This window comes from Microcaecilia unicolor, chromosome 1 (assembly GCF_901765095.1).
Source record: "Microcaecilia unicolor chromosome 1, aMicUni1.1, whole genome shotgun sequence".
In the NCBI taxonomy this organism is placed as follows: domain Eukaryota; kingdom Metazoa; phylum Chordata; class Amphibia; order Gymnophiona; family Siphonopidae; genus Microcaecilia; species Microcaecilia unicolor.
The window spans coordinates 87,435,249-87,458,993 of NC_044031.1; the positions used below are offsets into that span (position 1 = coordinate 87,435,249).

At 44.4% G+C, this 23,745-nt stretch overlaps 1 protein-coding gene across 1 annotated transcript in view; it reads right to left on the reverse strand.

Moving 5' to 3' along the window:
* The window catches only part of PITRM1 (pitrilysin metallopeptidase 1), a 202,173-nt gene that overhangs the window by 166,095 nt on the left and 12,333 nt on the right, over nt 1–23,745 (reverse strand). The window contains exons 3-4 of the mRNA XM_030198926.1: nt 8,115–8,211; nt 6,089–6,249 (exon numbers count right to left, since the gene is read on the reverse strand). Coding sequence (XP_030054786.1) covers nt 6,089–6,249; nt 8,115–8,211 — 258 coding nt within the window. The remainder of the gene's footprint in view (nt 1–6,088; nt 6,250–8,114; nt 8,212–23,745) is intronic.

Consider the following 23,745-nt stretch of genomic DNA (forward strand, 5'->3'; position numbering starts at 1 on the left):
AGGAATTCAGTGGCTCAAAAGGAGGTTTCATCAGCTGGGTGAGAACGACATTGAGATCCCATGACACTGTAGGAGGCTTGACAGGGGGCTTTGACAAAAGCAAACCTCTCATGAAGTGAACAACTAAAGGCTGTCCTGAGATCGGCTTACCTTCCACACGGTAATGGTATGCACTGATTGCACTAAGGTGAACCCTTACAGAGTTGGTCTTGAGACCAGACTCAGACAAGTGCAGAAGGTATTCAAGCAGGGTCTGTGTAGGACAAGAGCGAGGATCTAGGGCCTTGCTGTCACACCAGACGGCAAACCTCCTCCATAGAAAGAAGTAGCTCCTCTTAGTGGAATCTTTCCTGGAAGCAAGCAAGATGCGGGAGACACCCTCCGACAGACCCAAAGAGGCAAAGTCTACGCTCTCAACATCCAGGCCGTGAGAGCCAGGGACCGGAGGTTGGGATGCAGAAGCGCCCCTTCGTCCTGTGTGATGAGGGTCGGAAAACACTCCAATCTCCACGGTTCTTCGGAGGACAACTCCAGAAGAAGAGGGAACCAGATCTGACGCGGCCAAAAAGGAGCAATCAGAATCATGGTGCCTCGGTCTTGCTTGAGTTTCAACAAAGTCTTCCCCACCAGAGGTATGGGAGGATAAGCATACAGCAGACCCTCCCCCCAGTCCAGGAGGAAGGCATCCGATGCCAGTCTGCCGTGGGCCTGAAGCCTGGAACAGAACTGAGGGACTTTGTGGTTGGCTCGAGATCTACCAAGGGGGTGCCCCACACCTGGAAGATCTGTCGCACTACACGGGAATTGAGCGACCACTCGTGAGGTTGCATAATCCTGCTCAACCTGTCAGCAGACGAGGTCCCGGTACCACCGACGTCGACGCAGCTGTCCGATGTCTCAGCGCCGATGCAGAGGGCCGATGCCTCGATGCACTGGCGGCCGAGGATGAAGGTCTGGACGCTGAAGACGTCGATGCACTCGATACCCCCGGTGCCGATGTCGACGAAGAGCCCGAGAACAAAACGTTCCACTGGGCCAATCTCGCTACCTGAGTCCGCTTTTGCAAAAGGGAACACAGACTACAGGCCTGCAGGCGGTGCCCAGCCCCCAAGCACTGAAGACACGACACGTGCCTGTCAGTGAGCGAGATGACCCAGGCGCACTGGGTGCACTTCTTGAAGCCGCTGGGAGACTTCGATGTCATGGGCGGAAAAATCACGCCGGCGAGATCAAAAGTCGAAATGGCGGAAAAGGCACCACAAAAACAAGGGGAAGAAAACTTCGACCCGAGGCCTAAAAGCGGCCTACCCCGACGACGAAAGAAAACTTACCGGGGCGAAAAAGCTGGAAATATCGGGGGAAAAGAGACCGAAGAGTCCCTTTCCACACACAGAATGGTTTTGTTTTGTTTTTTTAACACGAAGAGAACGCGCGAGGTCGACTTTGCGGGGCACGACACGGCGAAAACACGACCGTACCGAGCGCGGACAAAAGAAGACTGACGAACACGAGCCGGTTCGGGCGGGAAGACGGCCGCGCATGCGCGGTGCGCATGGGCGCGCGAGGACTAGCAAAGGCCTTTGCTAGTGAAGTTTCCGATTGGAGGGGCTGCCGTGGACGTCACCCATCAGTGAGAACAAGCAGCCTCTGCTTGTCCTCGGAGAAAAATCTTGTTATAAATTTCAGAAGTTTATTGTGAGCGAATTATCTGGAGTTGAGAGATCATTATTTTGTTTACTTGCTCTTATGTGTTTGCCATCACATAATTGTTTAGTGGCGTTGTATTAGCTGATGTTTTTGCGATTGCATCATTTCCTGCTGTATTGTCAGTAAAAATCTAATAAAGACTTCTACAAATCAAAAAAAAAAAAGCTTCTAGTACTTAAGATGGAGAAGCTTTCCCACACAGGTTCTGTCAGCAATAAACACCCATGCTGTGAGGTCTTGCTATCATTGGAGAAATAAAAATATGCCTAGGTAAGGATAAAAGCAAGCATATATATAAGCAGATGTCTCCTGGGAAGTGTCCATCTTTTCAGGAGCATGAATAGAATTTAAATTATGCACATTAGTATTTTGAATTTTATCAGGTCTAGCCCCAAGTTGTATGGCATCTTTAATCACTCGATCCTCTATGTATAGACCTTTGCGATCTATTCAAGCACTATACTTGTACTTTCCATCAGTACATGGTACATAACATCTAAGACCAAACTTAAATTTGTTTCCCTTTCAAGCTGCTTTATATTGGAATTCTTTCCCACTTGCTACTAGAAAAAACTCAATATATGATTTTCAGGGGGAAAAAAACCCCCAAAACAAACAAAAAAAAAAAAACATGTTTCAGAAATGTTTGTAATTATTTATACTTGCTTAATTAGGTTTTATTCTACCTGTGATCAGAAATGAGTATTGCATTATTCCTAGTATACTGCTAGCTTCTTAATTTGTAATCCGCTCTGAACTGTATCATAGGATAGTAGTGGACAATAGATTTCATCATACTGTATTGTATACTCTGAAAAGGGAAATTAGAACTTACCTAACTTACTTCCCTTTAGTCCCTCTAGACCGGCACAGATGGGTTATGCGCTCCTACCAGCGAATGGAGTCTGAACACACCAAATTTCAAGTAACCCTATAAGTGGGCTGTGCAGCCTCCTGAAAGCCAGTCTACAAATAGCAAAGCAGAACCCCAGAAAGAGGAGAGAAGAACTAGAGAAAAGGAAACATCCTAAGAGGAGAACATTCCAATCTAATCCACTCCAATATCAGCATCCCATGGCCAAAGACCTAGGACTCCTGTGTTGCCACTGCCCAAGAGCTGATAACCAAAATAAATATATCTATATCTGGTTTGCTTTTGTTTCAGGCTGGGCAGGTAATTCTATATATAGAATTACACACATACACGCATGCACGCACACACACACACAAAGGCTTCTTACAATAGCTTGTTATGCAGGAAACAACACAGACAAGATTCCCTAGAACCACCCCTTGAAATCCAGAAGGGACAACCACAAGAATAAGACGAATAGCATTCAGAATACAGAGCATCAAGGCAATCGGTGCAGGCTATGTGTCAGCAGTCTTGAGGGACTAAAGGAAAGTAAATTAGCAGGCAAGATCTACTTTCTCCTTCCATAGTGACCCTCTAGATTGGCACAGATGGGCAGTACCAAAGCAGTGACCTTCAAGGGCGGGGCCACCGAAGACCAGACTCCAAAACTCGTGACCAAAAGCCACATCCTGATGAGCCTATAACATCTAATCTGTAATGACACGGAAAGGAATGTAGCAATGACCAAACCGCTGCTTTACATATGTCGAAAGGTAAGACCAAGGAGTGCTCCACCCAAGAATCTGCCTGCACCTTAGTAGGATGAGCCTTCAAATTTGGGACTGCTCTACCCTGGAACAAATAAGCCAATGCCACCACTTCCTTAATACACCTGGCAATCATCGCCTTAAAAGGCCACCACTCCCTTCCTGGATCCACCGATCAGAAGAAAGTCAATTCATAAGTACATAAGTATTGCCATACTGGGAAAGACCAATGGTCCATCAAGCCCAGCATCCTGTTTCCAACAGTGGCCAATCCAGGTCACAAATACCTGGCAAGATCCCAAAAAAAGTACAAAACATTCTATACTGCTTATCCCAGAAATAGTGGATTTTCCCCAAGTCCATTTAATAATGGTCTATGGATTTTTTTCTTTGGGAAGCCGGCCAAGCCTTTTTTAAAACCCTGCTAAGCTAACCACCTTTATCACAAACTCTAAAGTTTAATTACACGTTGAGTGAAGAAAACGTTTCTACGATTCATTTTAAATTTACTACATTGTAGCTTCATCGCATGCCCCCTAGTCCTAGTATTTTTGAAAAGCATAAACAGACGCTTCACATCTACCCGTTCCACTCCACTCATTATTTTATAAACCTCTATCATATCTCCCCTCAGCCGCCTTTTCTCCAAGCTGAATAGCCCTACCCGCATTTCCTCATAGGGAAGTCGTCCCATCCCCTTTATCATTTGTCGCCCTTCTCTGTGCCTTTTCTAATTGCACTATATCTTTTTGAGATACGGCGACCAGCATTGAACACAATATTCAAGGTGTGGTCGCACCATGGTGCAATACAAAGACATTATAACACCCTCATTTTTGTTTTCCATTCCTTTCCTAGATTGTTAAAACTCCAGGGTAACAGGCAGATACATTCGTAATATCTTCTGAACATCCAAACAATGAAGATGGTGTCATTCCTCTGACCCAGCATGTTTTCTCAGAACTGGCAGAGATACCAACTGATTAACATGAAACGTCGATATGACCTTGGGGAGAAAGGAAGGAACCAATCAGAGCTCCACTGTCTTTAAAGAACACCAGGAACGGCTCCCGACACAAAAGGGCCTGAAGTTCAGAAATCGTGTAAACTGATCCACCAGAGACCAGTCATCTGCCTCCCTGTCCAGGATGAACTCTGCCCAATGAAAACAGGCTTCAAATACTAATACTCCACAAGTTGCCACTTACACCACTAGCGCTACCATAAAACTCTGCTTGAGAAGTGCCTACATCTGACGGTCTTGAGGATCCTTCAGAACTGTGCCACCGTCCACCAGAAGGCGTACCATGGACAGGCAAGCCGTCAGGCACATTCCAGAGTCTGAACATCTCTAATATCCTAATGCATAGGATAGGGAAGGACCCGGAGGACTTTCAGATGCCATTCAAAAGGGGATCTACCATCCGGGCAGCCTCCTTGGGGTGTCCTCAAATTTCACCACAACAAAGACCTGGAAACTGAGCTCCTGGAGCTCCTTCCTATGTAAAATCCGGACAACAGAAGAGTCCTCGCCTAGGGGCAAATCCTCCATCCAAGCATCCTTTCCCAGGACCAGATTCCTGATATGAAGCATCCTCCATGGTCCGGTCCCAATCCTCTTCCGAATGGGAAGGGCCAGTTTCCAACCAGGCCCACCCCTACTCCCAATCTACACAATGGCATTTTGCGGTAAAGAAGGCAGCTCCTAAATCGTCCCCCCGTGGTTGCTGCCCCTCACCAGCGCCCTTCTCTGTGAAGGCAAAACAACAAAATTTAGAGGAAAATCCACCCTGGAAGGACATGGCAGTGTAAAGGCACTAGCAGGAGGAACAGCCGAAAGCATATACTCAAGACGTAGCGGGAGCTCCAGCACCGGCAAGGAATCCAAGATGGCGGTGGCTCATCCCAAAATCAGAGCCGCCACCCGTACTTGTCCCTCAAGTGTTCTCTACCGCTGCCAGGTCATTGCGAGAAGGGCTCAATGCAGGAGCAACCAGCACCGGCGGAATTGGTGCCTGAACCTCCCCCCAACCAGAACAATAAAAGCAATGTCCTGCTGAATCTAAGCTATGCCACTGACAGACTGAACAGAATTTCAAACACTGAAGACATCTTCCTTTGCACACCACAAGCCCCACAAGGCAAAGCACCTGACAGAAGAAAATAGGAGAGAACTCACAGAACTGTGATGAGCAAGCTGCAGGCCAACACACGAGTCAAACAGTAAGGGAATTTTTTTTTTTTAATTGAGCTCAATGCTGCAGGCAGACCCCTCAGGCACTCAAGTCTGTTTGTGAGCCCCATAGCAGAGAAGGCAAACCGAGGTACAAGCCCAAAAGGCAGCTCACTAGAAGACCACAGCAAGGGGGAAGTGGGGGGGACCAAGCTACCCAAGTTTAAACACCCCCAGGGCAGAAAAAACTCAAGCCTCAATCCCATTCTAGCAGGCAGGAAGGAACCAGAACAAGTTTTCTTTTCTCTGTCTAGCAAGACAGAGATCCCCCAGGTCTACAGACCGGGACTACACAGGCTTACCCATTGCTACCATCAGCTGAGACACAGAACAGACTGACTTTCAGGAGACAGCCTACTTACAGGGTTACTTGAAACTCAGTGTGTTCTTAGTCTCCATCTGCTGGTAGGAGTGCATACCCATCTGTGCTTGTCTAGAGGGATGCTATGTAATTGCTAATTTTAAGAAAAACACCGGCTGTGTATAACCATAAAGAGCATAGTGATAAAAGCAGAGGTTCCATACCTGGCATTACTTGGATGATAGTGAGTGGCATGGAATTGTTTAAGCTGCTCCCAAGTAAGGTCAGGAATATACGTTGGGTCCCCTCCAGATACCACAGCATATGTATGATCTGGAAGAAGCTTGTTCTGAAGCTTCTGCGTAAATACACTCTCACTGCTGGTCTTAAATGATATATCACAAACATTTTAGTGAAACAGACAACATGCAAGAATGAAGAAATGGACAACCCAAAAAGGCACATATTTAGTAGACATTTTAAAAAATTAATTTATAAAAATGTAATCCTTTAGGAAAAGCCAGAGAGCATATGTAACTAGTGATTAATGGTTCTATTACATTAACCACTGAAATTCCCTTGAATCTTTGGTATTATAAATGAACCCCAACTACCGAACCAAAGATATAATGCCACTGATGTAGACAAATAGCACCTTACTCAAGCACATAAGTTTTTTTATTATTTTATTTATATATATGTATGTGACTTTACATTTTAAAGAGAGCCCTCAGACAAACCACCACTTTTAAGGCAAACACATTTCTTTCTGCCCGGTGGAATAGAACCTCTTTCATCGGGCAATCTCTTGTAAGTGATATGTGCTATTACATCAACACAACAGTGCTCTAAAGGGCAATGTGCTCCAAATCACAACATAACTTGAAATACTGAAACGAGAACTTATCGTTAGTCGTTGTTGTTTGTTCCCGTATTCATTTTTTCATTTACTCTTCCATGTTTCGCTACAAATTTTTATAGTCCTTGCCACTCTCAGTCCATAAAAATCAATAATCCGTAAGGCTTGATCCGCGAGGCTTCCCCTGGTAACGCCCGACACCGCGGGTTTCACTATTTTCTTCAGGGACTGGGTTAAACGCCCAACGCTACTATTCAAATATAAAAAATTATTCTTGACTGAGGCATAGCCGTGGTGTCGGGCGTTACCAGGGGAAGCCTCGCGGATCAAGCCTTACGGATTATTGATTTTTATGAACAGAGTGGCAAGGACTATAAAACGTTATAGCGAAACATGGAAGAGTAAATGAAAAAATGAATACGGGAACAAACAACGACTAAAGATAAGTTCTCGTTTCAGTATTTCAAGTTATGTTGTGATTTGGAGCACATTGCACTTTAGAGCACTGTTGTGTTGATGTAATAGCACATATCACTTACAAGAGATTGCCCGATGAAAGAGATGCTATTCCACCTGGCAGAAAGAAATGAGTTTACCTTAAAAGTGGTGGTTTGTCTGAGGGCTCTCTTTAAAATTTAAAGTCACATACATATATATAAATAAAATATTAATAAAAAAAACGTGTGTGTTTGTGTAAGGTGCTATTTGTCTACATCAGTGGCATTATATCTTTGGTTCAGTAGTTGGGGTTGTATTACATTAACGGCACTATTTACAAAGGCATGCTAGTGTTTTTAATGTGCGCTAACCGTGTAGATGCCCTTAATATTCCTACGGTCCTCTATACGGTTAATGTGTGCTAATTTTTAGGGCACACTAGAATTGCTAGCGCACCTTTGTAAACATAGTTATTACTAAGTTATTACTCAAGTATATTAAACTAGATGTTTACAGCATGGTTAAAAAGTAATATGTACTATGTTATTTCTCTATTATGTAAAAAAAAATTTAAAAAAAAACTACTTTTCAATGTAAAAAAAAAAAAATCATGAATTACTCTTCCACTCCATTATATTCCTCAAAGTTCTGCAATATTCACAACTGATATCACTTCCCAACTTTGCATTATATAGCAAACTTCACACGTTTAAAAAGGTACTTGGATGCTCAACATACATGAGCAAACAAAAATACAGAAAGTACTTCCTAACCTAGAAAAAGAAGCTACAACCTTGAAGGATGTGTGGGTCATGAAAGTTTAAAAATATAGGAAGGCATGAATGATTGATCTCAGTCAAAAGTTAAACTACAATAATTTTAGCAGCTTTCTCACCCAGTGCTCAATTGTGGAATATAGTTCAACCAGCTTCTGAAAAGTAAATGCAACTTACAAAAGCACCCTTCATTTCATTAAAGACAATTCCTTTAAAGACCAATGGTGAATGCGCATCGGTTGGATTTTCATGCTCTAGTCTCCATCCTTCTTGCCTATGAAAATTAAGAAAAAAAAATTAACTAATTTCAGTTATAAGCAAATGTAAACAAACACAGGGTCAAGCAAGTTTTTTTACTAGAGGTCTTTTTATTTTTTTAGACTTTTCCTTATTTTATATAACCACTGACAGCACAATCTCATTAACATCCCATAGCTGCTTTTTTATCCTTAACAGTAAAAAAAAAAACCAAACGTAACCTTTAAGGGTTTCTTTAAAGGCAATATTTTATTTATTATATTTGTACCCCACGCTTTCCCACACATTGCAAGAGAAAATGTTCAAACTGTAATAAAACATAGTAATGGTGAAGCTTAATAATGTATGATTAGGATAAGGGAAGGTAAACAGGATAGGGTAAGTTGGGGGAAATGGGGTAAGGAGGGATATGGTAAAGGAGAGATGGAGACGAAAAGGTTGGGATGAGCAAAGGGAGAATGGGGAGGTGGGGTAGGTAATATCACCAAATTTGTATGTTCTGTATATACCATACCAGTAATGAACCTCACTGCAAAGCCAGGTATGTAAAGTGTGATCTCAGTCTCCCAAATTTACTACTAATATTTGCTTTAGCACTTACATCATGCCAAAGAAAGCTTCATTCTGGAGTTTGAGGGTCTGTGATGCTTGCAAATTTATCTTTTCTTTGGGTGGGATACAGCATTAAGAGCTTTCTTTCACAATTCCTCAGATTCCCCCCTACCACGAACATACTTAGCCTTGTCATTGCACTGACAGTACTGGGTCAAGGGCCTACAGTCATGGAACCCTAATTCAGCCATTATGTATTACACTTAAACAAATGCAAAAAAATGTGAAACAAATGAATCCAAAAAACCAGGAAGGTGGCAAAATGTGTAACGGAGGCACGCCAAGTGGCATTTGACACACATAGGTCATTACCACCTGGATTCTTTATCCCTAAGTCAATGGCTGGCGGTAAGGTCTCAGACCCAAACTGGACGCGCGGGAATTTTGATTTTGCCGTACGTCCATTTTTTTTTTTTTGGGGGGGGGGGAGGCCTTTTTTAAAGGCGCGCTAAAAAACAGATCGGTGCACACCCAAAGCCCACGCCTACACTACCGCATGCCATTTTTCAGTGCACCTTAGTAAAAGGACCCCTCAAAGCGGTGTATTACCCTAGCACTCCACCAACTGTATTACACAGAGAAGCAAAGAAGCTAGGCTCCACAAACTGAGATTGAGCTCCACACAGCCCACAAACATAAACCCTGCTTAGCATATGCCAATAAGGTGGACACAGCATATGAGGCTAAGATTGGAAGGTGGTAAGCTCGGCTGAATCCAGGCCATCAGGCCTGGCTGAGTCCGGCCAGTTAAACTTGGATGAATTAAAGCTGAAACTATGCTGAGAAGACACTCAACGGAACCTATGATGTTAAGCTCGACTAATAGGCCCAACCCACATTATATGCAGGTACTTTTTCTATCCATGGTGGGCTCACAATCAAAAGGTGTGTGTGTGTGTCTTGTTTGTTTGTTTTATTTTTTTTTTGGGGGGGGGGGGGGGGTACATGGGGCAATGGAGGGTTAAGTAACCTGCTCAGCGTCACAAACGGATGTGGTGAGAATCCAACCCAGTTCCCCAGGATTTCAGCCCACTGCACTAACCATAAGTCCACTCCTCCTAATGGCCAGTGCAGTAAGCTACAAGGTACATCAAAAAAAGCAGACCACAGCATGAAACTGTATTGTAGGAAACAAAACAAAACAAAAAAAAAAACAACTCAGAGTAAAAGGAAAGGAAGCGACTTATCTGAAAGCTCTTATCTAGAGAATTCTCTCTCTACCTCTGGAAGAATGCTCACAAAGGCAAACTAGATTCAATCTCTTGAAGACACCCAAATAGAGATTAAACACTGCTGTTACAGAAGGGTCAAATACCTGGGAACTGCAGGCCAAATTTAATCTAGGAGAGAGAGCGAGCAAGCAAGCAAGCAGCTAGTTCAGGAGCCGACAAGAGAAGGAAAAATACTAGACTTAGTCCTTAGTGGTGCTCATGATCTAGTGCAGGGGGTAACGATACGAGGGCCGCTTGATAACAGTGATCATAATATGATCGGTTTTGATATTGGCATTGAAGGAAGTGAAACTAGGAAATCAAGTACGCTAGCGTTTAACTATAGAAAAGGTGATTACGACAAAATGAGAAAAATGGTAAAAAAAAGACTGAAAGGAGCAGCTCGCAGAGTAAAAAACTTGCATCAGGCGTGGATGCTGTTTAAAAACACCATCCTGGAGGTTCAGGACAAATATATTCCACGTATTAGAAAAAAGGGAAAAAAGACTAAACGTCAGCCGGCGTGGCTAAACAGTAAGATAAAGGAAATCATTAGAGCCAAAAAACAATCCTTCAGAAAGTGGAGAAGAGAACCAACTGAAAGTAACAGGATAGATCATAAGGAATGCCAAGCCAAATGCAAAGCGGAGATAAGGAGGGCAAAAAAGGACTTTGAGAAGAAATTAGCGTTGGAAGCAAAAATACATAGTAAAAATTTTTTAGATACATTAAAAGCAGGAAAACGGCCAAAGAGTCGGTTGGGCCGCTGGACGAAAATGGTGTTAAAGGGGCGATCAAGGAGGACAAAGCCGTAGCGGAGAAATTAAATGAATTCTTTGCTTCGGTCTTCACCGAGGAGGATTTGGGGGGGACACCGGTGCCGGAAAGAATATTTGAAGCGGGGGAGTCGGAGAAACTAAACAAATTCTCTGTAACCTTGGAGGATGTAATGGGTCAGTTCAGCAAGCTGAAGAGTAGTAAATCACCGGGACCTGATGGTATTCATCCCAGAGTATTAATAGAACTAAAAAATGAACTTGCGGAGCTACTGTTAGAAATATGCAATCTGTCCCTAAAATCGAGTGTAGTACCGGAAGACTGGAGGGTAGCCAATGTTACTCCGATTTTTAAGAAGGGTTCCAGAGGAGATCCGGGAAATTATAGACCGGTGAGTCTGACGTCGGTGCCGGGCAAGATGGTGGAGGCTATTATTAAGAATAAATTGCAGAGCATATACAAAACATGGACTGATGAGACAAAGTCAGCACGGATTTAGTGAAGGGAAGTCTTGCCTCACCAATCTAATGCATTTTTTTGAGGGGGTAAGCAAACATGTGGACAATGGGGAGCCGGTTGATATTGTATATCTGGATTTTCAGAAGGCGTTTGACAAAGTGCCGCACGAAAGACTCCTGAAGAAATTGCTGAGTCATGGAATCGGAGGTAGGGTATTATTATGGATTAAGAACTGGTTGAAAGATAGGAAGCAGAGAGTAGGATTGCGTGGCCAGTATTCTCAGTGGAGGAGGGTAGTTAGTGGGGTCCCGCAGGGGTCTGTGCTGGGTCCGTTGCTTTTTAATGTATTTATAAATGACCTAGAGATGAGAATAACTAGTGAGGTAATTAAATTCGCCGATGACACAAAATTATTCAGGGTCGTCAAGTCGCAGGAGGAATGTGAACGATTACAGGAGGACCTTGCGAGACTGGGAGAATGGGCGTGCAAGTGGCAGATGAAGTTCAATGTTGACAAGTGCAAAGTGATGCATGTGGGTAAGAGGAACCCGAATTATAGCTACGTCTTGCAAGGTTCCGCGTTAGGAGTTACGGATCAAGAAAGGGATCTGGGTGTCGTCGTCGATGATACGCTGAAACCTTCTGCTCAGTGTGCTGCTGCGGCTAGGAAAGCGAATAGAATGTTGGGTGTTATTAGGAAGGGTATGGAGTCCAGGTGTGCGGATGTTATAATGCCGTTGTATCGCTCCATGGTGCGACCGCACCTGGAGTATTGTGTTCAGTACTGGTCTCCGTATCTCAAAAAAGATATAGTAGAATTGGAAAAGGTACAGCGAAGGGCGACGAAAATGATAGTGGGGATGGGACGACTTTCCTATGAAGAGAGGCTGAGAAGGCTAGGGCTTTTCAGCTTGGAGAAGAGACGGCTGAGGGGAGATATGATAGAAGTGTATAAAATAATGAGTGGAATGGATCGGGTGGATGTGAAGCGACTGTTCACGCTATCCAAAAATACTAGGACTAGAGGGCATGAGTTGAAGCTACAGTGTGGTAAATTTAAAACGAATCGGAGAAAATTTTTCTTCACCCAACGTGTAATTAGACTCTGGAATTCGTTGCCGGAGAACGTGGTACGGGCGGTTAGCTTGACGGAGTTTAAAAAGGGGTTAGATAGATTCCTAAAGGACAAGTCCATAGACCGCTATTAAATGGACTTGGAAAAATTCCGCATTTTTAGGTATAACTTGTCTGGAATGTTTTTACGTTTGGGGAGCATGCCAGGTGCCCTTGACCTGGATTGGCCACTGTCGGTGACAGGATGCTGGGCTAGATGGACCTTTGGTCTTTCCCAGTATGGCACTACTTATGTACTTATGTACCCGAGGGTCTCACTATACCAAGGAAATGTCAGGAGAAAGCAAAATAAACGTTCTGTGACGAGATGTGCATTGGAAACAAAGGCACCTCTAAAAATCAAAGAAGTAATCTTGCACTGAATTTCACCTGAGAAGACATGCATAGAAGCTGAATTCCAGACTGGATTGTCTTTAATACTAAACCCTTAGGTGTTGAAACAATCATGCTCAAACCAGTGTTAAACCTGAAACTGTCAGGTTATGAGGCAGTCACTCCAAAAGGAGCTCCTGACATAAATTGGTTTACGCAATAAGGAGGGCTATAATTTAGATAATTATGTATGACTGATGAAAAATGACTTCTCTTGTATGGATGTTGTTTTTGCTAGCCTATCAGAAAATGGATTCCATAGTTTAAATTATATAATTTGTTACTGTATATTTTTAGATGTGTAAACCATTCTGATTTGCAATGCAATAAGTGACAGTATAGTAAACAGATAAATGATATTGATTTAATATAACTGCTCCTAAAGAATTCCACAAATCCTGATAGTCAGTGCCCAGTAGCAGCCTCAAAAAGTTTCACCAAAAAAATAGGGCTGGAACAGCACAGGGCTATACCGCCCCTATGATCAGAGATAACAGTATGCAAAATTTAAGCACGCTATTATCTCTGATCATGGGTAACAGTGCGGGAGGATTGTGCCTGAGCAATCCTCCCACACTTGTTTGACAGGTCTGGGTTGTCAAAAGCCTGGACCTGTCAAAACACAGGGGCTCCCTCCAATTGCAAGGCACTGGTGGCCTAGTGCCCCCCTGACCACCCCCTTCTGACAGACAGGAACAGGGAGGTGGAGATCCGGTGAATCTCTAGCCCCCCCTAACACCCAAAAAAATAAGGCCCTGGTGGCCCAGTGGGCTGAAAGCCCAACCCCCCCCCCCCCCCCGATGGTCTACCAGTCCCCTCCACCCCATACCTTTGCGGTGGAGGATGGAGTAGCACACCACCTCAGCGCTGCCTCCCTTATATGGTAGAGATGCACTGGGCAGGGCACCACTATTTTGAATGCAGTCATACTCCCTCCTCCACCACAAAGTTACCTGGCCGGGGGGGGGGGGGGGGGGGGCAAGAGACCATTAAGTGAGGGGATTTGGGCTTGTGGCCTACTGGACCACCAGGGCCTTATTTTTTGGGTGTGAGGGGGGGGGGGTTAGGGAAGTTGGAAGATAGCATAATTGAACATAAAAGAACATAACAGAAAACAGAGGGTAGGGTTAAATGGCTATTTTTCTAAATGGAGGAGGGTGAATAGTGGAGTGCTGTAGGGATCTGCACTGGGACTGGTGCTATATAACATTTATAAATGATCTGAAAATCAGAACAATGAGCGAGGTGATTTTGCAGATGACACAAAACTATTCAAAGTTGTCAAAACGAATGTGGATTCTGGTGTTAGGGTCCACTTTAGGAGTCAGCACTTAAGAAAAAGATCTAGGTATCATAAGTACTGCCACACTGGGACAGACCAAAGGTCCATCAAGCCCAGCATCCTGTTTCCAACAATGGCCAATCCAGGTCACAAATACCTGGCAAGATCCCGAAAAGTTCAATACATTTTATGCTGCTTATCCCAGAAATAGAAATGGATTTTCCGCAGGTCAATTTAATAATGGTCTATGGACTTTTCCTTTAGGAAGCCATCCAGACCTTTTTTAAACCCCGCTAAGTTAACCACCCTTACCACATTCTCTGTCAACGAATTCCAGAGTTTAATTACACGTTGAGTGAAGAAATATTTTCTCCGATTCGTATTAAATTTACTACTTTGTAGCTTCAACACATGCTCCCTAGTCTTAGTATTTTTGGAAAGAGTAAACAATATGCTGAAATCTTCTGCCCAGTGTGTGGTGGTGACCAGAAAAAGCAAACAGGATGCTAGAAATTATTAGGAAATGGATGCAAAATAAGACCAAAAATATTATAATGCCTCTGTATCACTCCATGATTGCCCTCATCTTAAGTATTTTCATCTGGTCACAGTATCTCAAAAAAATGATATAACGAAATTAGGAAAGGTTGAAAGAAGAGTGACGAAAATGATAAAGGGGATATAACTGCTCCCATAGGAGGAAAGGCTAAAGATGTTTGGAAAGGAGATGGCTGAGCGGAGATATGATTGAGGTCTACAAAATCCTGAGTGATGTGGAGCGGGTGGAGGAAAATCGATTTTAAATATAAAGACCAGGGGACACAATAAAATTGCATGGAAATACTTTTTAAAAAAAATAGAGGAAATATTTTTTCACTCAAAAAATAGTTTAACTCTGGAACTCGTTGCCGGAGAACGTGGTAATGGTGGTTAGCGTATATGGGTTTAAAAAAAAGGTTTAGACGTGAACCTGGAGGAAAAGTATAGTCTTATTGAGATGGGCATGGGGGAAGCCACTGCTTGCCCTGGGAATTGGTAGCATGAATTGATGCTACTAATTGGGTTTCTGCCAGGTACCAGTGACCTGGACTAGCCATTGCCGGAAACAGGATATTGGGCCAGATGGACCACTGGTCTGACTCAATATAGCTATTCTTATGTTCTTACTGCTTTCACTACATTCTGTGGCAATGAATTCCAGAGTTTAATTACATATTGAGTGAAAAAATATTTTCTCCTGTGTTTTAAATTTGCTTCATTACATGCCCTCTAGTCCTATCATTTTTGGAAAGAATAAACAATTCATATCTTCCCATTCCACTCAGGATTTTATAGACCTCTATCGAGCCTCCCCTCAGAAATCTCTTCTCCAAGATGAGGAGCCCTAGCCACTTTAGCCTTTCCTCCTAGGGCGGGACACTGAGAATGAACGAATCAGGAAGCTTCTCCATTCTGCTAGAGACGTCGGGTGCACTTGGGAGGGGAGGAGCGCTTTCAGCGACGATGCCTGCTGTGCTGTCCAGTCAGATTCCAGCGAGTCGGCGATGGAGGCGGGTAAATTTAAAAGAAAAAGGATCCTTTTTGGTTGGGGGGGGAGAAGAGGGCGCCAGGGCGGGCAAGCAGTTGAACATGGGAGCGGGAGGGCAAGGGAGAGAGGACCTGGACATGGATGGCAGGGCTCAGGGAGAGAGGGGGATTGCTGGATAGGGATGAATGGAGGGGGCAGGGGACAGAGGAGCATGGGAGGGCAGGGCTCAGGGAGAGAGGGGAATTGCTGGATATAGGGATGATGAATGGAGGGGGCAGGGGACCGAGAGGAGCATGGATGGGAGGGCAGGGCTCAGGGAGAGAGGGGAATTGCTGGATATAGGTATGATGAATGGAGGGGGCAGGGGACCAAGAGGAGCATGGATGGGAGGAGGGCAGGGCTCAGGGAGAGAGGGGAATTGCTGGATAGGGATGAATGGAGGGGCAGGGGACCGAGAGGAGCATGGATGGGAGGAGGGCAGGGCTCAGGGAGAGAGGGGAATTGCTGGATAGGGATGAATGGAGGGGGCAGGGGACAGTAGAGCATTGATGGGAGGGCAGGGCTCAGGGAGATAGGGGAATTGCTGGATAGGGATGAATGGAGGGGGCAGGGGACAGAGGAGCATGGGAGGGCAGGGCTCAGGGAGAGAGGGGAATTGCTGGATAGGGATGAATGGAGGGGGCAGGGGACAGAGGAGCATGGCAGGGCAGGGCTCAGGGAGATAGGGGAATTGCTGGATAGGGATGAATGGAGGGGGCAGGGGACAGAGGAGCATGGTAGGGCAGGGCTCAGGGAGAGAGGGGAATTGCTGGACATGGAGGGCAGGGGAGAGAGGAGAAATGTTGGGCACGAATGGAAGGAAGGAAAGACTAAGGAAGGAGATGCACATGGATGGAGGGGAAGGGATAGAGGAGAAATGCTGGACATGGATGTAGGGAAGGGGAGGAAAGTAGATGCACATGGAAGGAGGGGAATGAGGAGAAATGCTGGATATGCATGGAGGGGAAATTGCTGAATTTAAGGGCTGCATTGGAACACTGAAGGCTGATGCTGAAACTCGAGAAAGGATAGGGACAGGGCTACAGATGGTAGACAGGACACATAAGGACACAGGAGGATGGTGGACATGGTGAGAGAAAAAATATCAAATGGAAAGAAGACACTGCATAAAAAGAAGACACTGGGACCAAAGCAAACAGAAAAACCAAATGATCAGACAACAAAGGTAGAAAAAAGTATTTTATTCAGAATATGTCAGCTTTTGGAAATGTGCATCTGTGATATTTTGCATGTAAGTTTCAATTTTTCTAGTATTGCTGCATGCTGAGTCTGACTTCTTGAGGTAACTTTCCAGTTCAATATTTTGCCTTCATATCTGTTGTGTCATGTGTTTTTCATGTGTGATCAAGGTGCAGTATCCTGCTAGGGTGTAGCATTTGCAGCCCTTTTTGTCTTGTTTTTTTTTACGAGGTAGTGTATTGGTGTTTTAGAGCCTGGTATAATTACAGTTCTGCCTTTCCACGCGTAAGGTTGTGCTCGTCCTGTCCTTGGAATTAGTGCTGTTATGGTTTGGTAAGGTTATGAGTGTGTTTTTGCACAAGTTTGTGTATAGTGTTTTGCAGTGGAGAGATTGTGTGTCTGCACCTCTGACCCCCCCCCCCCCCCCCCCCGGGGTTATGAGAATTGGAACTATTAATTATAGTGGACTTGAACTGAATAATTTCTGGGGAGGGGGAGTTTCATGATAGCATTGTGCTTATTATTTCAATCAGTTTTTCTGTACAAGTCTAGCTTCATTTGTCTTTATTTGAAATTTCATAAATAAAAATTTTTCTAAAAATTGAATATTATCATCAATGGGGTGGGGGCAGGGCTAGGATGGGGCCCCACCAAATTGGTCTGCATAGGGCCCCGCAGACAGGCAACAACCCATAATGTTTGGCAACACCTCATCGCCACCATTGGCGCTGATCTGTGGGGTACAAGGATCGATACATTCATTCATTCTGTTCAATATCTACCTCACGCCACTAGCCGAGCTGATTCGGTCAATGAACACTCAGTTCTACATCTTTGCGGATGATGTGCGGCTACTCATACCCATTGAACCTGACTTAACTACAGCACTGAATAAACCGATTACCTGTCTAACATCAATTCAAAAATGGGCTAAGCACAACAAACTGTCTGAATACAAGTAAAACAGAGCATCTCTGGGTCCCTAACACAAGTGGGCACGTACCAGACATCAAAATCTCTTTTGGGAAGTATGAACTCCCCATCAAATTACAAATCAGGAACTTTGGAATACAGTTAGATTCAACACTTACTCCGATTCCCCAAATCCAAGCAACCTTCAAGAGCTACTTCTACTATTTGCGACAATTATGCTGCCCCTCTCCTTACATCAAGAAGGAAAATCTTATCCCAGGTGTGTGCCATGATAACATCAAGACTGGATAACTGTAATGCACTCTACAACAGTCTGACTACACAATGCGATACCCACAAGCGAGCCTTCTCCAGAGTAGCCCCCACACTCTGGAATGCATTGCCTGAAAGGCTCCACTTAACACAAGACTCTCTCTACTTCAGGAAGCAGGCAAAAGCTTGGCTCTTCAACCAGGCCTTTAATAGAAGAAGTAACATAACTTCTTAGTCTCACACACACACACACAAGGAGCAACACAGGCTGCACATACTGCAGCAGGACATGTTTATCCACTCCTACCATGGCTGAGATAACATTTAATCATCTCTGACCTCATGTGCAACTTTAGTCACCTTATTTTCTAACTTCTCTTACTCTTTGACCTATTAAAATGTTCTATTACGTATTGTGTTGATGTAAGTAGTATACTATGCCATACTTTGTATTCTATTGTTATTTGAATATGTTTACTTGTAGCATGATATAAGTTTAATTCTCAGAGTTATTGGTTTTGCTGGATCAGATCCAAATCATATAAAATATACAGCTGCAAAGACTTTACTTCCCCCCTCTCTTCTGGAAAACTACTGAGAAGCTGGATGAATACCTAAGGCCATCAACACCTCTCCAAAAATAGCAGCACCTAACAAAAGACTATACCTCCACCTATTCTCAGACAAGGACTAAGCCCATCTAAGCTCAATCACCCTCAGACAATGGACCAGCAGATGTTCCTTTCCAAAGGCAGCTATCTCAGAGACTGCAGTAACAAAAGACTACTCCTCCACCTATTTTCAGAAAAGACTAAGCCCATCTAATCTCAATCACTCTCAGACAATGGACTAGCAGATGTCCAGGCAGGAAGTCTTATGATGTCATTGAACATGTGACCTGTTACCATGCTCCATCTCAAAACTAAATGTCCAGAATTCAGCTACCCAGAAGCTTTCTAATTGTACCAAGGGCAACCACCTGACACGAGTCTAAAAATAGCCTGGTAGATAAATGCCCAGTTCAGACACTTTAAAAGCAGGGGCTCTTTCTTTAGAAGGATAGTACTTCCTGGCTGTTCCTGATGCTCCTGTCCTAGTCGCCGCTGCCCTGAAGTGATTAAATCTAAAAGCAAGCTAGAATCTCCTGGAATCCTGACTTCTCAAGCTGGACATCACATCCACCTGAAAGAAACGGCTTCAAGCTCCATCAGACAGCAAATCTACAAAGAAACTTCCTGTTCCAGCAAGGATCTTCTGCATCACTCTCCATAGCAGCTTCCATCAATGTGAGTTATCCAGCTTCATTTACAATCAAACATAAGCATAAAGGAATCCTGTGCCGAAGGAATGGATCCTCAGGAGCTTAGTCAAGATCGGGAGGCGGGGCAGACTTATACGGTCTGTGCCAGAGCCGGTGGTGGGCAGCGGGACTGGTGGTTGGGAGGCGGGGATAGTGCTGGACAGACTTGTACAGTCTGTGCCAGGGCTGGTGGTTGGGAGGCGGGGATAGTGCTGGGCAGACTTATACGGTCTGTGCCAGAGCCGGTGGTTGGGAGAAGGGGCTGGTGGTTGGGAGGCGGGGATAGTGCTGGGCAGACTTATACGGTCTGTGCCCTGAAGAGCACAGGTACAAATCAAAGTAGGGTATACACAAAAAGCAGCAAATATGAGTTATGTTGGGCAGACTGGATGGACCGTGCAGGTCTTTTTCTGCCGTCATCTACTATGTTACTATGTAAACCTGTTATTCTGTAGCATACTTCCATTGGTAAAAGATCCTCTCTAAAATTGCCTCTCTATTGTAAACTTGTTACCTTGCCTGTATTAGAAATAAACATTTTCTTTTTAAAGTTAACTATCTAGCCTTTATATTGGGAAAAGCACATGTCCTCACATGTGCAAGCTCCAAATGCTTTAAGCACATGTTCCTAAACGTACAATGCAGGTTAATGTAATTAATTCAAATTTAGTGTATTTACTTCCCCTTTTCCTTACATAAGCTTATCTTATTACCTTATAGATAATTGGGGAATAATAAAACAGAATAGAATCAAAATATATCTTAAAACTTAGAAATACAGCACATGTTGCGACCACATGCTCTGAGCGATCCCCTCTATTCTTAAATATCATTTTGGAACTGTAACATTTCCTATAACATACTGTTGCAACTGTCTATTGCTTATGTTTGATTTATTCTTACTGTACACTGCCTTAAGTGAAGTCTTTCAAAAAGATAATAAATAAATCAATCAATCAAGTCCAGCTCCTCGGTATTTACGCAGGCAAGCAGTAAAGAGAAAATCATAACAAATACAACCAGCTTAAACAACTCATTAACCTGACGCACAAATATATGTGGACCTCTCTCATCTCTGGACAACTTGTACAGAGAACAAGATATATACAGGAAGTACCATACAAGGTGACAGTCGTTATCTGACCCATTACTTTGCATCGACTAAACATCTCAGAAACTTTGAAAGGGCCTTTGGAATAGCGAGGACTAATGGAACAAAAATAATCAGTAAAGATCTAATTTCTCCTTCCATTACATAGCTTCCCACTATTCCAGAACCAGTAAGATGTTTAAAAGCAATTCCTAAAGTGGGTGGGATCCTGGCGCCGCTGCCATGAGGGCCAAAGCCCCAAAACTGGCTTCTGAGTGCACAGCAACATCTACCTTGTAGTGCTTGGCAAAGGTACACAACGATGACCACATCGCCGCCTTTCAAATATCTGCTGGAAACAGTAAGGTAGTCTCCACCCAGAATGTCAATGTATGCCTCGTAGAATGAGCCTGCAAAGTCTGAGGAGTCTGCTTTCCTGCAAGCAAATAAGCCAATGCACTAGTCTCATTTGGCTGTCTTCCAATTGTGGTCTTAGAATCCATAAGGCCATGCTTCTGCTTACCAAAAAGCACAGTGGTCTGATTTGCAAAACTCATTTGTGACTTCCAGATATCTAATGAGGACTCTACACACATTGACAAGCTTCAAGGAAGAACACGAGGCTTCTTTGTCCTCTGCAAAAAAGGACAGAAGTGCCACAGATTGTTTGAGATGAAATGCTGATACCACTTTCGGAAGAAAGGAACCATACACAGGGAGACCCCCATCTCCAAAAAGCGGAGAAAGGAATCTCAACAAGACAGAGCCTGAAGCTCCAAAACCCTATGTGCAGACGCAACAGCCACCAAGAATGTTGTCTTTAGTGCAAGATCTTTCAAGGAGGCTTTCTGGAGTGGCTCAAAAGGAGGATTCTGAAGGACTAAATTAAAATTCCACTTTGGGCACCGCAAGCGGCCCACTCTCCATAAAAATGGAACAATATCCAGGTGAGCTGCAAGAGACATCTTTTGTAGCTCGCCCCTGAAACAAGCCAAAGCCGTAACGTGAACTTCTAGAGAACCCAACACCAATCCTTTCTGAAGATCTGCCTGGAGAAATGCTAGAATGTGAGCAATCTGAGCAGAGAAAGGAGAAAGTCCGCACTCAGAACATCAGCCCTCGAACATCCTCCACACCCTTACATATGTCAGGGATATAGAGCATTTCAGAGTTTGAAGAAAGGTAGCAATGATCGAATCAGAACAACATTTGTCTCGACTGAGCACTTTCAATTGCCAAACTGTAAGACCAAAGGGGCATGGATCCTCTATGAGCACTGGCCTTGCTTCAGTAGGCCATGTACCTATAGAAGACTAAGAGAATCCCCGTACAGCAGTTGAATCACGTCCATATAATCACAGCCAAGGAGTGCCTATTAAGAAAGTCCGCCTTCACATTCAAGGACCCAATGATATGAACTTCTGACAAGAAGAGAAGATTTTTCTCTGCCCAACTCATCAGGGAGGCCGCTTCCCCTGCCATTGGATGACCTTGGGTTCCACCTTGCTTGTTTTAAGCCACCACCATCACACTGCTGGAGAAAACTCAGACTGGGCCCCTGCCAGAAAGGAAGCGAAGTCATGCAAGGAATTCCGCACTGCTCTGAACATCAAGCAATTTATCAACCCCTGAGACTCTGTTCCATCCAGGTGCCCAGTGCCAGATGGAACTTATAATGAGCTCCCCAACCAGACTTGCTGGCATCCATTGTCACCACCTCCCATTGCATTATCGGAAATAGAGCTCCAACTGTCAAATTCCTGGCAACCAGCATCCAAGGAAGATGAAGGTCATACTTCTGTGATATCCAAGACCAGCGTCTGAGAAGAGACTCCTGTAATGGCTGAATGTGAGCCCATGCCCATGGCACCACTTCCATCGCCACCATCACTGACCCCAGACTCTGGGCCTGCCTTGACTAAGATGACAAATCTGTTAAACCAGCTTCAACCTCCTACATTGTGAGGAAAATCCTCTTCCTTGCTGTGTCAAATAGAAAGACCAGATCCTCCAGCACCTGCGATGGGGTTAGTCTAACTCAGTCGCTGGGTTGGGTGATCAATTTTGAGAAGAGCAGACAACTTTGTCAGTCACCACCACACTGTCCAAATAGGATGACGCAAGCATGTGCCAGTTATCGAGATACAGGTGCACTCTTGATTCCCTTGTGCTGAAGGAAGGCCGCCATCACCATCATAACTTTGGTAAAACGTTCTTGGTACCGTGGCGAGACCGAAGGGCAAAGCCCTGAACTGGAAGTGATGGCCCCAGCACCCCAAAATGCAGAAACCTCTGATGTGGCAGCCATATAGGTATATGCAAGTACACCTCCTTTAGATCAAGGATGGAGAAAAATTCTCCCACTTGAACCAAGGCTATGACTGCTCTTAGTGTTTCCATGTTAAAGCAGGAAACTCAGAGGCAGTGGTTTAGACCTTTGAGATTTAAGACCGGATGAAGGTGTCTTCCTTCTTTATGACAATGAAGTAGACGGGAGTATCTGCCTTGTCCCCTGTTCAGACTGGGGAACTGAAACAATAGCCTGGAGCGCCAGCAAGGAATCTACAGTGGCCAGAACCTTGACCGCCTTGGTTCCCTTTCAACCTGGAGACATCAAGAAGAGAAGGACCAGGAGGGAGAACTAAGTTCCTGCGGCACTACAAAACCAAAGACTGTAATGGACATACCTCAACCCTCATCCCCCCCTCCCTAACTTCTCCAATGTATCTACCAAACACGAACCTTATTTTACCACAATAACACCTTTATTTGTTCATACCGCAACTAGCGAACGCCGTTGCGGTACCATGTAAGCCACACTGAGCCTGCAAATAAGTGAGAAAATATGAGATATAAATGAAACAAATAAATAAAAATAAACTACAACTTGCAACCTTCTGTAAGAATATCCAGAACCCACTGGTCTGACGTGAATTTGGCCCACACCTCCCGAAACTCCTGAAGACGTTCTCCTACCAGAAGAAAAGAGCTGACCAGCCTCACTTCATCGCAAAGCTCAGGTGGCATTGGGCACTCTAGCTGACTGAGAGGAGGACTTCCTGTCCGCATGAAAGAAAGATTGGTGTGTCTAAAAGCAGGACTTCTGACCATACTGCTGACAACCAGGCTGATACCATCTGCTGTCTCAAAATCGAGAGTCCCCTCAAGTTTACCAGAGGCTTTTGGCTTATCTTCCAGCAACTGCTGTGGCTTAATTTCCCCCAGTTCTTTCACCAATTTACCGAGATCTTCTCCAAACAGCCACTTGCCCCAAAAGGGCAGTTTAACTAGATGTGACTGACACTGAACCTGCTGCCCAATGCCGCAACCAGAGTTGCCAACGTGCTGTGCCATGACAGCC